Raw genomic sequence first — 16085 nt, forward strand, 5'->3', positions numbered from 1 at the left:
GCTGCCTCAGTTTCTCCTTCTGCAAAGCAGGATGCACAGCAAAAATTCCATCCTCCAGCCCTCTGACACAGAGCCGGCACCATTGACATCTAAAACTCGAGTCTCAGCAGTTCTTGAACTCACCCACTCCAGAGGAGCACAGCGACAGGTATTTCATGCACTGAAAAAATAACGGGGACCAAAAAGCCACATAACAGCAGGACACTGCGTTAATGAGAGGAGCAGTTGTGTAACATCAAGTTCCAGAGGTTTTTTAAAGTCAAACCCAAGTCAATTTACGCCGCCAAAAGGCTTAGCACAGTCCTTTTAACACTACAATACAGCCATAAATTTCTTTTTAATATAAAGCTTATTTCCTCCTACATTTATTATATTAGGACACATTTCAAATTATCTAAAAAAAAAAAAAAAGCCTTCAGTGATTAATGGAAATACCAATGTAGAAAAATCTGAGAGCTGGCAATTAAGAGGCCTGTGCAAGTTAAAGCCAGAGATAGGAAGCAGCAAAGGTCACCTACTCATGTCCCATCCTTCTTTTTAGCAATTAAGGCAATTTCTCCCCTTAAATGGATTTTTATTTTTATGCAGTAAAAAGACACATGCTGTACCAGAGCAATCACAGAGGAGGAGGAAAAAGCCCAGGAATTAACTCTGACGGCTTAAAACATTTTACAGAGACAGTCAACTAACACCACTGACCAGAAACCACGGTAAATGCAACAGGTCAACACAGGCAGAACAGGCTCTTACAAGGTACCAGGGACAAGGTCCTTCTTGGCACAGTATTGCTACAGAGGGACAGGGAATGGGGGCTGGACTCCCATCTGCCAGTTATTTTCTGTGTGTGGCTCTCCCAGATGGTGAGCTGGCTCAAACAGTCCCATCTGCAAGTCCCCGTAGTAAGGGCAGGTTTTAATGTCAGTCCCCCAGGAGCCATTAACCCACCCCGCTGACCCCAGCCCCAGCAGACACTGATGAAACAGGGATAGAGCTTTTTAACCTGCAAATGTGTTGGGGGTTCATTCATCCCATTGCTTGAAGGAGCCTTTTCTGCACTCCCCAAGGTGCAGCACCCCCCAAGAGACTCAGATCCTACACCCCAAGGGTTGGGGGCTGTGCAAACCAGGGGTGCTGCAGAAATGTGGTGGATGCAAAGACACGAACGCCTGGAAACAGCAAGCCCACGGACCAGACATGAGCAATAAATGAATTAAAGTGCCACACGTTTCTGGCTCAAAAAAATGCCTGGAAAAGGTCCTGTGAGTCATCAAATCCTACCCCTGACTCCCAATCCACCCCCTCTCAGCATTTTATCTAACACAAACACCTCCGGCTTGTGAGATAGCAGAGCCCATTCCGCTGCCTAATGGCCCTTACTGTTAAGACTGTTTTTATCTCCCAACCTACACAACCCCTTTTTCTTAAAGTTTCAAGTCATTACACCTCATAATGCCAGTCTCAGCCCTTGCAAACAACCTTCTCCTTTTGCTATAAATCATTACAAACTCATTTTCAGAAAGAAAGTGTCCCACGAATTACTGCAACCGTTTTATTAAACTGCATTTGGATGCTCACATACCAATCTTTGCAAGATTAGTGAGACAATGAGAATCTAAGCACGGGAGCCTGACCCTCTGACACCCACCTCCCATGGATGAGAAGGTGCTGGATGCAGCCTCTTCCATGGGTGCAGGAACGCCAGGCACCATCACAACTGTGCCATTTATGCCATCTTGGGGAACAGCAGTGTAAATGCTCCAATAATTTCGCATATACTCCCAGCTGACAGAAATAAACTCTAGAGCTGCAGTAATTTCAGTAGCACCCTGCCTCTTCCTCCTCCTTACACAGGGAATTTGTACTGAAGACTGGGCAGCAGTGAATTTAAAGCATTACATTTGACTTTGATGTACAATTATCCCCGCAGATAGGTGGTTAGCACAGCAGAAGTGAAAATAATTTCAGTGGATTAAATGTCAAAGAAAAAAACCCTGAGAACATCTATGGGCAGTTGTGAACTCCTTCACGAGGCTGAAGGATTTTCCTTTGATTTTAAGCATCCCAGGATAGCTTCAACCCTGTCATCAGACACAGGCAGACAAGTCGTGCTTTCCACTGGGCACATAAGCCTTCCCACCCAGATCCAATGGCAACTTAAATCAGATTAACATTCCCCTCGAATTTACCCCAGGCATCGCCAAAATAAGAACCCACCCCTGCTTAACATTACATTCCTGCAGCCTCCTCCCCATGAGGGGTGGGCTCTGCTACCCTGTGCAGCAGCACCTTCGCCTTCTGCAGTCTGGAAATGTCAGAGGGCCTCCTCCCACCCTCTTAGCTCAACAATTTGTTAATATCACCAACAAGAAAGATACTGTTTTGGGTCAATTTTCCTCCTCCAATTGTTTTACAGTCAGCATCATGCTTTAAATAGATAAAAGCAGTGATTCAACATTTAAATATAGTGGATTTCCCCCCAGCTATTTCAATAGTTTTTATTAAAAACCTTCTTTTAAATTATGTTGTGCATCTGTCAGTGGCTTTTAATGCTCAGCATTTGGGGGGGAAAGCAAATGCAACTGTTTAGAACCCAGGTTAAGTGCTGATCTTTTAAAACCTAATTAAAGAGATATAAATTATAAACCAGCCTCATTCAATAGGTGATTAAAGTTGGAACAGTATGGGTACTACATGGGTATTTATTACTGCTTAATTATCCTTTATTTTCAATTCCATTTTGTGTTTCACAAGGCCATCTGACTCTCGATTCCTCCCCAGGTCTTGCAATGTCGGCCAGATGATTCTCATGCAAATCTAATGCTCTATAAAACCACATCTTTTAAAAGAAGTTAGAGAAAAATAGGGTTTACAGAGTAAAAGTTTCCTCCTAACAAATGTACAAATGTATTAACAATACTGCCATCAAAAGCAGGGAGTTAATTTGTGGGCACCCACTCACCAAACACACTTGTTACAGTCACAAGCACACAAATCCTACAGCCATTCCAGAGACTGGGAAGAACACTGTTCAGGATGTTGTTAAAGTTAACCCCTGGGAAAAAAAAATAAAATTAATGATCTCACTATAAAACCATTGCCTGGGGAGGTTACTAAATTTTAGGGTTCTGCTCTTGCTCTCTTAACTATCAAGAGAGCAACTTGCAGGCCTGAAATAATTAAGAACAGAAAACTCAATTATCTAGTAAACTAAGCTCTTAAACCACTGTGCTAAGCTAAATGGAAAGGCTGCACAGGGAGGAGCATCATTAGTCCCACTCAGGAAAAACAGAATAAAAGAGCAGGAGTACAAAGGGAACCAGCTCACAAGCAAAGGCGCATTGAGACCAGTGGGAAGAGTTGGGATTTTTAATTTTTAAACTGTACGTTGGCACACAGCAGCTGCCAGAAATAAAAGAGAGAAGAAAGCTTGACACACTCAGCCAGCCAGTTGTAAAGCTTTACACCTCAAGTCCAAAAGCAAAAGGCTAATCTCCTACTTTCTTAGGGTGAATCTATATTTGTTTCCATCAAAGAAAATTAACAAAAAGCTGGAAATTGCATCTTGCCATGGGAGAAGGAAAACAGAGCCACTAGCAGATATTTCTGTCAAGATAAATATTCCTCAGCTTTCCTTTATCCCAGGGCAGAGACATCCATCCCCTCCACCCACATGCACCAGCACAATTACCTGGAACATCAACACCAACACAAAGAAACCCAAATGGCAAAGAAAAGAGAAAAACAGACCAGGAGAAATGGAAATTTAAGCTACTGTTTATATATGAGAAATTACGCAGGGAAAAGAACAAATGGAGGAAGAAAATCAACATGGGCAACATATGAAAGAAAGAACATGAAGCAACCCCAGGGCAGAACCACAGGCTGACTCAGGAGCTGGCATTAAGTCTCACCTTCAGAAAACCCTAAGAAAACCACTCTCCCATCACCCTGCCTTCGCTTTTCTCCAGCACAGGACCTCTGATCCAGCTCCAGTTAAGCTGTTGCCGTGAATTACATCCTCCCACCCCTCCAAACACTCAGACACAGCTGACAGTAGTTAGGTCATGATACTGCCCACCTCCAAGTATTCCAAAGCTGCTCCAGAGCTCAAAAAGGAACAGAGACCAAGCTTCTCACTGCCTGATGCACGCCTTCAGCAAGAATTACTCCCAGAACATCAATACTGCTCATGAAACAGCATGACACTTCCCTTATATTTATGAGAATTGCCCTTTCTTTTTTTGTTTTTTAATTAGAAGTGTGGTCTCTGGCTCCTTCAGAGCTCTCCTACAGAGAGTGCTGTGACAATGTCCCCCCAGCCCACGCACCACTGATCCAGTAAAATGGAGCCATGGGACATTTCTCCTGCATGTGTTGCAACTCAGCAGTGTTTCCTCTACTTACTCCTTCAGCCACAACTGCTCATAATGCAAAATGGGGGCTTCCAGAAGGCATTGTTTTCTGTTCATGTCCAAAAAAAAAAAAAAATCCACATTTTGTTTAACCCTCAGTTTCTCCAGGGAGGTATGATCCATAGGCAAAGGTTCTCAGAATTGATTCCGTGGTGACTTGTGGCTGGAAACTCCAAAAATTTTTTTTAATTGACAGATGTATGAAAGGAAGAAAAGCAATAAACAGATGCATGGAAAATAGTCCTTGAGTGATGCTCCCCTATTACAGAGATTTATGCAGCTGCTACTAGGAGAAGCAAGTGCTCTGAAGTGTAATTACTACACAGAGTCATGCAAGATGGGCCAGATCCAAGGTATAAGCAAGCAGTCGTTGCTTTAATTATGATCAAGTTTATGTACTTAGGCAAATGTAAAATCCACTTTCGATTTGATATGTGGGAACTTTATCATCATAACAAGCTGGATGCATTCACTTGAAACACCAGCCCTGCTACGAGATATTGATCCAGCTACCCACAGGCTCGGTAGAGTGGCAAAGGGCTCCTCACTCCTCCTGATTATCACGGATGCAGCTGGGGCTCCCAGGGGAGAAAGAGCACAACTGAGCAACTCCAGCAACCTGAACCCTGCCAGGAAGGGAAGATACCAGGACAAAACACCCACTGCAATCACAGCCAGGCCAGGATGGAGGATGCTATCAGTTTCTGGTGCAGGACCCAACACAGCAGCCTCAGCAGCCCCTCAAACACTCACAGCACAGCCTCCGATGGGATTCATCCTACAGGGACCTGCCCACCCGTCCATCACCTCCCTGGAGTGTGTAAAAACATACTCCAACCAAGTTACCGAGGAATCAAAGGAAGGATTTCACTGACTTTAAAAGAAATGTCTTCCCTTGCTTCTGTGATTACAAACAAACTACAGAATTTGTAATTTCAGTGGTGATAAGAGCAGCTCTTTCCGTCTCCTGCAACTCTCCATGCAAACATTTCACTGGAAAGCGTTACCAGTGCCACTTCCTTACTGACTAGGAGACCAAGGTCCTGCAGGATGGAGAGAGAAGATAAGCTGCTCCTACAGCTGGTCTGAAGGGCGCATTAAGTGTCAAAAATTATATGGGAAGGGCACGTAAGGAAAGGAAGGGATAGGGAAGGTACACTCACCAGGACTTACACCTAAACTCTCCTTCAAGCTCTCACAGCTGTTGGTAAGATGAGGCATTGCTACAGTCCTACAGACTAAAAGACTTGGGGTTTGCACCAGCAGCCCCAAGACCTTGCAGTCCTAGCCCTGGGCATTCTGCTTCCCCCCTTTCCTCTCCAGCGCTGCAGCAGTTCACTGCTGAAGCAACTCTTGTGTTTCTGATCTGTGCGACAACAAATGCAAAAAAACGTAACTCAACACGTCGTTATTAAAAGCAGCTACTGCTGGCGATGATCTCATTGCACCTCCCCTGCCTGTCACGTTTGCCTGTTATCTTTTCCTTCTCATACTTTGATCATAAGGTTTTCAGAGCAGGCGTTCTCCTGTGTATTGAACCCAAGCAGGAGCACCCGAGCTCTCCAGGCAGCTCCGTAACGCAGCCATCAAAACTGATCGGTTTGTGGACACACACTCCCAGCACACAGCCGCCCACCTGGAGCAGCCGACGCTCCCTAGCTCCCAAAAAGCTGCAAAAGAAACCTTTAAAAGACAGGGAATTCAAGTGTTTCACTTGCATTTTAAAATAGGTATGAGGCAAATATACCAAAAGCAGCCTTGCAGGGCGTTGGTGGGGAGGTTTGGTGCGGTACCACCCAGGCAGCCACCTGTAATGGGAACTGCAGAGCAGAGTAACACCTCGCCCAGATCCTTCACAGCCTCCCACTGTGCCCTCGCGCCCCGCACGGCACCCGCACAGCTCGGGGACCGCCGCGCTCCCTCCTTCCAGCCCCATCCTCTAGAGCTGCTGCAGCTCCCGGGCTCAGGCTGAGATGAGGGTTTAGATGCTCTTGGAATGGGCTTTACAGAGCGGGATTGCCCTAGGACCCTGGCACACCGCGACACACTATGGAAAACGGCTCTGGCGGAGAGGAAAACGGGACCTGAGGAGACACGACGGGTGCGTGGAGCCTCTGCTCACCGGCAGGGACATCGCGGTCTCCCGGGGACCTCGCACCGGACCCCCGACAGCAGCAAGGACGGGGACAAGGGGCGCTGGTTCTGCCGGCAGCGCTGCAGCTCTGCCTCAGTGGAAGACCCCCTGAGCAAACCGAGTGCAATAAAGACACGCTCATTCATCGGGTTCCCACTCCACACGTAACCGGAGCCTCCGTGTTATCCCCGCGTCCGAAGCGCGGAGCCCGGCGGCCACCGGCACCGAGCAATTCCCCGCGGGCGGTGGGAGAGCGGGCAGCCCGCACCCGGCTCCGCAGCGTCCCGCAGCCGCGCAGCGACCCTCCCCTGCGGCCCCGGCTCGGGGCGGCTGCAGCCGCTTCGCCCCGCACCCGAGCGGCCCCGGGCTCCGGCGGGCTCCGGCGGGCACCGGCGGGCACCGGCGGGGGGATGGCGGCCGGCCGGACGCCACGGGGCAGGGCGGTCTCACCTGGCACGGGGCTCTCGGGCACCCACTTGGCTCCGGGCTGCAGCACCTGGAAGGCGGCGCGGACCGGGCGGCAGGCGGCTTCCCCCGCCGGCTGCGCGGCTCCCAGGACACCGAGCAGCGCAGCCGCCAGCAGCAGCGCTCCGCCGCTCCCCGACATCCTCCCGGGGCACCGAGGCGCTCCTCTACGCGCTGCCAGCGGGCATTCCCGCCGTGCCGGGAGCAGCCGGAACTCAGCTCCGCGCCTCGCGCGGCGCTCCCGGGGAGCCCGTCCCGGCTCCGCGCGCGCCGTCCCGCCCCGCCCACCGCGCCCCGATTGGCCCCCGCCCCGCCCGGCCCCGAACGTGATTGGTGCTCGCCCCCCCTCTCCCGCCAAACTCGCCCCGCGCGCGGCACTGCCCCGGCGCTGATTGGTCCCCGCGGGGAGGCCCCGCCCCCAGCACGCGCCACACCTGTCCCGCGCCGCACCTGTGCGGGCACCGACAATCGCGATCCCCGTCCCCATCCCCATCCCCATTCCCATCCCCATTCCCATTCCCATGCCGGCACTGCTGCTGGCGGGTGCGCAGCTCCGCCCCGCTGCTCCCTCGCTCGCTGCCCGCGCGGTGCAGCCCCCGCGCCGCCCCACGCGCGCACCTGGTGTGGGATGCGGGATGCGCCGTCCCTCGTTTGCACATGTTTGCACGAGTGCGTAGTGCTGCACCGTGAGTGAACAGAGCGTCTCTTGAGCCCTCACCATCTCCCGTTTGAGCTGCAAGGAAGAGCGAAGTTCCGCACGCCACACCACCCCCTTTTCTTAAGGTGAAAGGACGGAGCAGGATTCACCTGGAAACTCTGCCGTGACAGCAGAGTAGTGCTGAGTGCAGGGCCCCCGGGGCAGCACTGAAGCCTGGATAACCCGGTCTCTGAGGGGTCTAGGGGTGCCACGGGTCTGGGGTGCAGTTGGGTGAACGCTGGACAAATCACACTGGAAACAGGCAGCTGTACATGAGCAGATTGTGTTTTTCCAGCAAGACCATTTCTGCACCAATTTCCAGATGGAGCTGTTGGAAATGCCTCACTCACTGAGCTAGAGTTCCCCCAGGGTCCCACCGTCCTGGCAGCAAGGACGCAGGGACCCTCACTGCTGCACCAGCCAGGACCAAGACATGCCAGCTCCATCCCACCATAAAAAGACCTTAAATACCAGCACTTCATGCTCAGCTGGAAGGGGCCCACACTCAGCAAGCAGCTGTACAAAGTGGGAAGCAAGCAGGTGGGGCGAGGGAAGGCTTTATTTAAAACAGCAAGGGCTACATATGAAAAACTGCCAAAACAATGTTAGCTCAGGCAGTCTCCTCACCGCTCACCCCAGCCTGCACAATGCACAGAAAAACAATGAGGCAGCAAGCACAAGCAGAAGAACAGAAGAAAAATCTATTTTAAAATTTCCAGTGCAAATGCAGGATCAAATTATTGCTAATGGCTTGCTACCAGCTCTTTTTCACTCTGAAATTTTGAAGAGAGATAAAAAATGAAAGTCCAACCTGTGTATTTGTTCTAAGAAAATGCCTGCCAGGGAGCGATTGTTAGAATATATTATGGATATGAGTCTAATAAGCTGGAATGTGCAACATGTCTCGTTGGTTAATGGATTGTTGGAGCCTGTTGCTGTCCACAGACTGTGCTATTTATTATCTGTTTATTGTGTCTGGTAAGCACGACTGACAAAATTCCCATTAACCGGGCAGCAAAAAGTCCTGCTTTGCAGGAATTCAGAGAAATCCAGAAATTTCATTTTGCTTAGAGGTGGAGGTGCTCCACAGTGCAAATTGTGCCTGGTTTCAGCAGAGCTAAGAGCAGGCATGTGCTCGGTGATACAGATGAGGAGTCATCCTTTACCCGTTTTCATTTCTCCTGGTTCCTTACATGGAATACCAGCAGCACATGTGCTGCAGCTCATGTGAGCTGTGTCACACTGCATAGTTAAAATATCTTTTCTGCATCTCCTTCATTGATTCAGTGATGGATTTGTTATGTTTATGGAAGTCTGGGTTTCAGGCACAGCCTTGTGTTAGGTCAGGAATGAGCTGGACTGAATTGCAAAACACAAAGGTAGGTATTTGAAGCGCTCCTTTATATACACTATTGCAATCTATATTATGTTTATGACCTGAATTACAGTTCTCTAAAAAGCATTCAGGCATCTCCTGTGTTTATCTTCAAACCTGCTGTGTGTATTTCATTTAAGTACAGGAGGCTTTTGCTGCTCCAGGTAAGTACACAGATATTGTCAAGCATGCCATTAGAGCAAAGAATTACATGCAGTGCCAAATAGGTGCCATTTAGGTATCTCTGCTCAGATGAGGAAGTGTTTTAAGATTTCAAACAAATTAGGAAACAACATTACTGCTCTTTACTGGATCTGGCTTCACAGTGGGATCTGACATTATCTTAACAACAACTCTCTGCAAAAATAAAGTTTATTTACTAACAAGGAGATGTGTCAAAAGCAAGTTAAAATAGAAATGTACAACAAAACCAAGTGGCAGCCCTTTCTTTCAGTCACTATTTTGGATTATACCCAAAGTCCACTGGCTGTCAGGGAAAAAAAAGAATTCACATTTTAACTGGAGAATTTCCCTGATGGAGTGAGTGATTTTCACTCATTTACCCCAGTTTTCACTCCAGCATTACTGACTTTCCTTGGGGTAATAAACTCTAGGATGCATCTAGATGGAGATAACAGGTGAATCCCATCTGATCCATGGACTAACACTACTGGCATGTCCTGTAGCACCTCCAGCCCCGAGCCTAAAGGACACTCTTCACCCCAGTGCCTGCAGAAGCATTCCCAAGGTGACAATTGCAGACTCTGACTTCCATCAGGACTGCAACAGCACCAAGAAAGTCTGAAGCTATTTTCCTGGGCACTGCACATCCATATGACTTGTCCTTTTAATGTGTGAGGATAGCAAATGCAGATTTGTCCTAGAGGAGAAAGCAGAAGACTTGCTCCAAGATCAGAAGCAAAGTCACTGGGTTAGTTGTCTGCCAGCAGATGTAGTAAGAGCCAAGTCATTGTCTCATATCCAGGATGATAATTTCCCTTGTTACAACTGCTCGCACCGTAAAAAATTCACTTAATCATCTACCTGCCTCAAGCCTGTAAGTAATGAGAGGCAGGATTGTGTGTAGCTGATTTTATCAAATGCTCTTATGAAGTTCTCCATTGGGAAAACCCTGAATCAATTAAAACACCAAGGAGAGATGTAGGAGAGGGATTCATATGCGCCAGTAGATGCTTACCAGGTTATAAACACATTTCACTTACTCTGTGGATGGGATGGATGAGCTCCATGGGGACAAGGTCAGCTGAGCCATGCCTATAATGGAGGAAATCACCGTGGGGCAGGGCAGGAAAGGAAAAACTTGGAGCATCTGTTGACACATCTGCATGTTTTTGGCACATACCTGACAGTCTACATGGGCACATTTGGCCTGGATTTCTCATCTCTGATGTGATCATGTTGTGCTGATTATGGCCCAGCTGCATCACTTGAGATCTCACGTGTCCTGCTGGAATCAGGAGCCTGCTGGAAGCAGGCAATGATGGCTTCGCCCTGTCAAAATGACCCTTCCCATCTTATTCTGCACCCTGCAGAAGCTGCATTTTCAGGCTTTCATAACCATTTGTGGAGGAGGAGAAGGGAGAAGCTCTTCACTATATAACAGTACTCGCACATAGCCTGACGGAAAAAAGAAAAGTCCATTTGCCATGGGGCACTGGGAGAAATGATGGATTGCCAGGTAGCAGACATCCCTCCTCTCTTTGGCAGGATATTGTATTCTGTGTGCCATACAGGAATGCTGATAGATCCATAAAGCATTAGCCTTTTCCTCACCCTAAAAAGCAGTGGCTGATAAATCACTCGCTCTCTGGAGTTTGTTGGGAGCAGATCACACAGCAGAAGCAGTGAAGCCTTCAGAGAGATACATCACTTAAAGACACTGCAGATGCCAATAGGGCTGTACATCAAGAATACACAGACAAATCACTTTCCCTGCTCAAAAATGAGACACTTCAGAACTGGAACTTTTTTTGCAAGTATGTACCAGCTTCTGCTGGTACTTACATCATGCTTATATCAGAAATGTCTCCCAGAGCCTTGGAAAATCTCTGCACTCCAGTCCTAGGGATCTCCCCATTTTTTACAGAGTTTGAAGAGTCTTCTCTTCCCATAAAGGACACGAAACTTCATGAAATTGCAGAATATTTCATTGCATAAAATCCCAGCCAGATTCAAACTTTTCCAAACCAGTTCTTAACTGTGGATAAGACTCAGGTTTTGCAGGGGGCAGCTGGCTGAACAGCTAGCCATGGAGTTATTTGAAGGGGTTTGCACCCTTTGGAAAATTAAAAATGCACAGACGCAGCCGATGCGGCTCAAAAGCTCCTCCGCACACACCCCATCTCTGGAGGACCCAAAGCTCAGCGTGAAAGGATGAAACGCAGTGTGTTGGAGTTTGGGCCATGTTGGTTATGGGATGCAGCTGTCCGAGAGGAAGGATGCTCAAAGCACTCCTCACCACTGCCCAAGCTGCAATACCCGTCTCCAGTGAGTGGAGCTGAACACCGGCAAAGCTCATGAGTGCAAGACAATTGCTTGAGGTGCGGCTCTGCAGAGGGAATCAAAGCAGAAGAAATGGCAGAAAACTATTCACCGTGCACTGCTGCCTCTGCTGGGAGCACAGGGCAGACATTTCTCAAGCTGATATTTTCATTTATCATCTCCTGGTGATTAATTAACAGAAGAGACACTGCCAGGAGCCAGCCCGGAAGGGATCAGCCCAGAGCATTCACCTATGGAAATAAAGCGCTCTCGGCAATTACCAGCCCAGGGCTGTCACACTGTGGGCATCCCACTCTCATAGAGAGGGCACTGCTGTGGACCAGCTCTGCACAGTGTGAGCAGACTGACAGCTTTGGGGCAGGCACGGGAGGCACTCTGGATTTAACTCTGGAGAGATGCTGCGCCCCCAATTCCCCGCACAGGCTCAACAGCACAGCGCAAACTGTGAGTGCTGGAGCAACAGGTGATGTGGTGCACAGTGCACAGTGCACAGTCAAAGGGCAGAGCAGCAGAGCTGGCAGTCCAAGTAGGAATCAGGGGACTGCACACATTGATGAAATCCCACTGTACCATGTGGAGAGCACACAGGCTTTGAGATGGGATTTACAGCAAAACCAACAGAAATTTTATTGAATACATAAATTGCTCCCACTCTAAAGGAGGCCACGATGTATTCAGGTGCCTTTCCAGGAGTGCTTTTTTTCCTGTGCAGTGGCACCACAGTAAAACTTGATTTATGCCTTAATAAATTACTGTAATGCTTAATATTATATGCAAAAACCCTGGGAAGAGATATAATAGGGGACTGTTTCTGCTGGGCTTATGCAGAAGCTGTCTCCAGTCGCATGGTAATGAGGCAGTTCCAAAGGTATCAGAAGTTAGACTGCTCCTCAAATGCCACTTTGTGGGTAAAACAGCAGATGGGTGACCCAGTGTCAGCTTTTATACCCAATAATTCAAGAAATTGAATGGACACAGCCTTCCTCTCCCTCACTGACACAGATCAGGAGTCTTTGTTGGAGCCAGTGGATTTGGAGCAGCCCCAGCAAGCACCAAGCCCTGGCAAGGGAGGACACTTGGAACAAAGGAATGTGAAGCAGCATGAAGAATCTCCATCAAGGCTAAGATGTGGCTCTGTGGCTGGCAATGTGCTACTGCAGTGTTCAGCCACCGTGCAGCAGGACAGAAACACCTCTGCTACTTGCCATGTCCCCACCAGCACCTTCTTTCTCCCCCTCCTTCCCTCTCAAGCTTCTTCTGTCTCATTAAGGAAAGGTCACTGCACATGATGGCAAAGAGAAAAAATTGCAAACCAAAGAGTTTCTGGTCTTACAGCTGCCTTCTCACAGTTCTCACCAGGCCCCTGGTGTTGTTGCGAGCCTCATCCCACAGGAGGGAAGTGCCATGACATCCCTCAGCTGCATGCTCTGCTCACGATGGGGCACAGCACAGATCTGCCCCTCTGCTGCAGACACCTGTTCCCAGAGGCTCTCTTGGCCTATTTGGGCTTTTCCTGCTGCAGGTCTCCCAGCACAGGCACGATGTCTGCACTGAGCATGGCTGGCTGTGTCCTAGAGCACTTCTCTGCCCAGGAGGTGAGGGTCCCACAAGGTGTGCAGAGCTGCTCCTTGCCATCAGCAGCTCCTTCATCATTTGTCCCTGCTCCAGCCCATCACATTGGGAGACCATGACCTTCCCCTGGTTATTTTTTTCAGCTGCATTCATTGCCTGACCCTTCCAGAGGTGATGCCAGCAGCAGCTGCACAAGAAGCCATCTGAGCACTCCTCCTGGCTGGCTGGACTAAGAGCTCAGCACACCTTGGGCTTCTCATAGCAACAGAGGACATTAATAGATCTCAGAGGGCTTGGCTATTAAGATTCCATCCTTCTTGCATGAGCCAAATAATTTAATAAAAGAACCCAGTAAGATTTAACACTTGTGCATTTGAAGGCATTTCCCAAACAACAACTAATTATCCTGCTGGAAGCTCAGCCAGGTTTCACCCCTCTGTGGAGAAGAACAGCTTATTGACAGAAGGGAAGTTTATTTTTTAAAGGAGCCTCACCAGACATTCACATTTTTCTCATTTCCGATCAGTTAGAATAATGAACCACCTTACACAGAGGGATTTATTTTGTTTTTAAATGCTAAATCATTCCTGCATGCAATGCATAAATGTCAGACCTCTCAAACAGTTCTTTGGGGGGTTGGTTTATCTTATTACTATTAAATGCGAAGCAGAAATTGAGAAGCAGGTAAGTGTGAACCAAAGATAGTTTCTCCTGATTCCCCCTGTCCTTTAAATAAGGCTGAAAAGTGCACCTGAGCTACAGATGTCTCAAGTAGAAATTCTCCTCAAATGCAGAAATCTCTGTATGTGCATGTGTCAGGGACTGGATGGGAAAGGAAGAACAAATCACTGTGCTCCATCCACTGCTCCATGTTGTGACTCTGATGTAGGGCACTTCAAAGGTTTTCCATAAACTCGGGGACTAGTGCAATTAGGTCAAAACTTCTTGTTAATGAAGAAGGAATAAAGCTGTTGACAAATGACTTCAGAGGGCTTGGCCAGCGATGGAAAAAGCAAATAGAAACAAGCCCAAGCTTGTTATTTTTAGTTCTTTGGGGTTGAAATCCATCTCCTGCTACAGGAGGTGTGGGACTGGGCAGCATTTGGAGCTGGCTCTGCCCAAACATAGGACCCAGAACTGGAAAACCTGGGGGAGAAAAGCTGCTGGGACGAAGGCCCTGCTTGGAGGGCATCTTAAGTGCAAATGGCATTTTAGGATATCATTTAAACCTCAGTCTAAGTGCAAGCATTTAGAAATAAAAGTGACCACAATGTATTATTCAATGAGCTGTTTTAGAAGAAAGTGAATAATTTAAACAATACACACTTAGAGCTGAGTGACTTTTCCTCCTCTTGCTCTGCTTTCTCTCACTGCACCTTCTCTGAGGCCAGCAGTAAATGTCCTGCAGATTTTGGCAGAGTGGAGAGAGCAGCATTCAGGTCTTACCCATGGCCTTTCAAGGATTTGTCCCCATTTGTGACCTGGGCAAGAGTAAGAAGGAAGATCTTAGGGAGAAAGAGGTTTGGCTCTGCTAGAAACTGCTCTCACAATAAGAATTGCTGTTGGTCAGCAGTATTTAGTACTCACAAGTGAGTGTGGGTGGCTTTGGTTTGCCTTCCCCTGGAAAACAAGACCCTGATTCAGCAAGAAAGTGTATTCAGTTTAAGAGCAAAGATACCTCATTTCTGATGATACAAAGCATTGAACCAACACAAGCATCTTGTAAATGTAGAAAAGGTTCACTCTGTTCTGCAGACTTTCTGCCAGACAAGGCATTACTGAGGGCTGAGGGAACACAGACCAATCCTCACTCACAGGACATGGTGCTGGACAGAAATCCTGCCACAGAGAGGTCCCAGGCCCCGCCACCCGCACTAATGCCCTGCACGTGGACCAGGAACATCTGACCATCTGGGACCCCATCCACAAAATTACTTAACTCCAAACTGCAAAGCAATCCCATTAAAAGCAGCCCTGTGTGCAAACCCTTGGCTGAATCCAGGCAGGAGTCTCAGAAAATAAAAATTCCAGTAGGAGTCACTGATGGTCTTGTGCCAGTTTGTTAAGCATCAGTCATGCAGCGTTACAGGAGGGAAGACCAAGCAGAGGTGAATGTTTAAGTGTTGGGATTCAGAGTGTGGAAGCTCCATCCAAATGCCTTCAGACCAGACAACCTTGGAAGCTCCTTTGCTGCCTCGCTCCCACACCTCTCCATTTGCAACACAGGGATAATGGTTTTACTCTGCTTTGCTGGGACAGCGAGAAGATAAATTCATAAGTACTCTGAAGAGGATCAGCAATTACAGCACCGAGGTCACCCTCACACCTACCTTGATGACAGCCCAAATGGACCGTGCGAGAGATGTCCCTGCATCTTCCCAGGATTAGCATCGATTAAATACCATTTAAAGAACTGCATTCTTTAGCAACTTGTGACAATTATGAAGATGGTCGGGTTCATACCTTGGAAAAAGGGTTTGACAGAGCTGCCAACAGGAAAGCAGCTAATTCCCACTGGCTGTGCTCAGGCTGCAGCTGCAACACCAGAAATCTCCGAGGTCCCGAGAATATGAAGATGCTGTCTTCATTTCCAAATGGATTTCCACATTTATTAGATATTCCTGATAGAAATGTACGAGTAAGACAGATCCAATTAGTTCGTCTAATAGTCTTGCATGATGAGATTGGCCTAACCATCTGAGCGCAGGATTTTGCACAAATGAAAGAGCATTTCCATAAAATAGAAAATGTAATTTAGCAATTTGGAAAGAAAATCGACAATCTTTTGAGAAAACTAATAGCTTTTTACTGTGTAATATAAGCTCACATATCTAGTGTGGAAAAAACATATAAAGCATTAGAGAGACAACCCTACTACTAAATGTAATAATAATAAAACCTCCTCAA

At 47.9% G+C, this 16085-nt stretch overlaps 1 protein-coding gene across 2 annotated transcripts in view; it reads right to left on the minus strand.

Moving 5' to 3' along the window:
- GPC3 (glypican 3) overlaps positions 1 to 7234 on the minus strand; it is a 146485-nt gene extending 139251 nt beyond the window's left edge. The window contains exon 1 of one of the 2 annotated variants that reach the window (XM_064670008.1): positions 6997 to 7229. In XM_064670008.1, the coding sequence (XP_064526078.1) occupies positions 6997 to 7153 (157 nt within the window). In that variant the 5' untranslated portion in view covers positions 7154 to 7229. Of the gene's footprint in view, positions 1 to 6996 lie in introns of both variants that reach the window. The other variant, XM_064670010.1, reaches the window with a different exon arrangement.
- Positions 7235 to 16085: the final 8851 nt, after the last annotated feature.

Source organism: Pseudopipra pipra, chromosome 13, assembly GCF_036250125.1.
Source record: "Pseudopipra pipra isolate bDixPip1 chromosome 13, bDixPip1.hap1, whole genome shotgun sequence".
Lineage (NCBI taxonomy): Eukaryota > Metazoa > Chordata > Aves > Passeriformes > Pipridae > Pseudopipra > Pseudopipra pipra.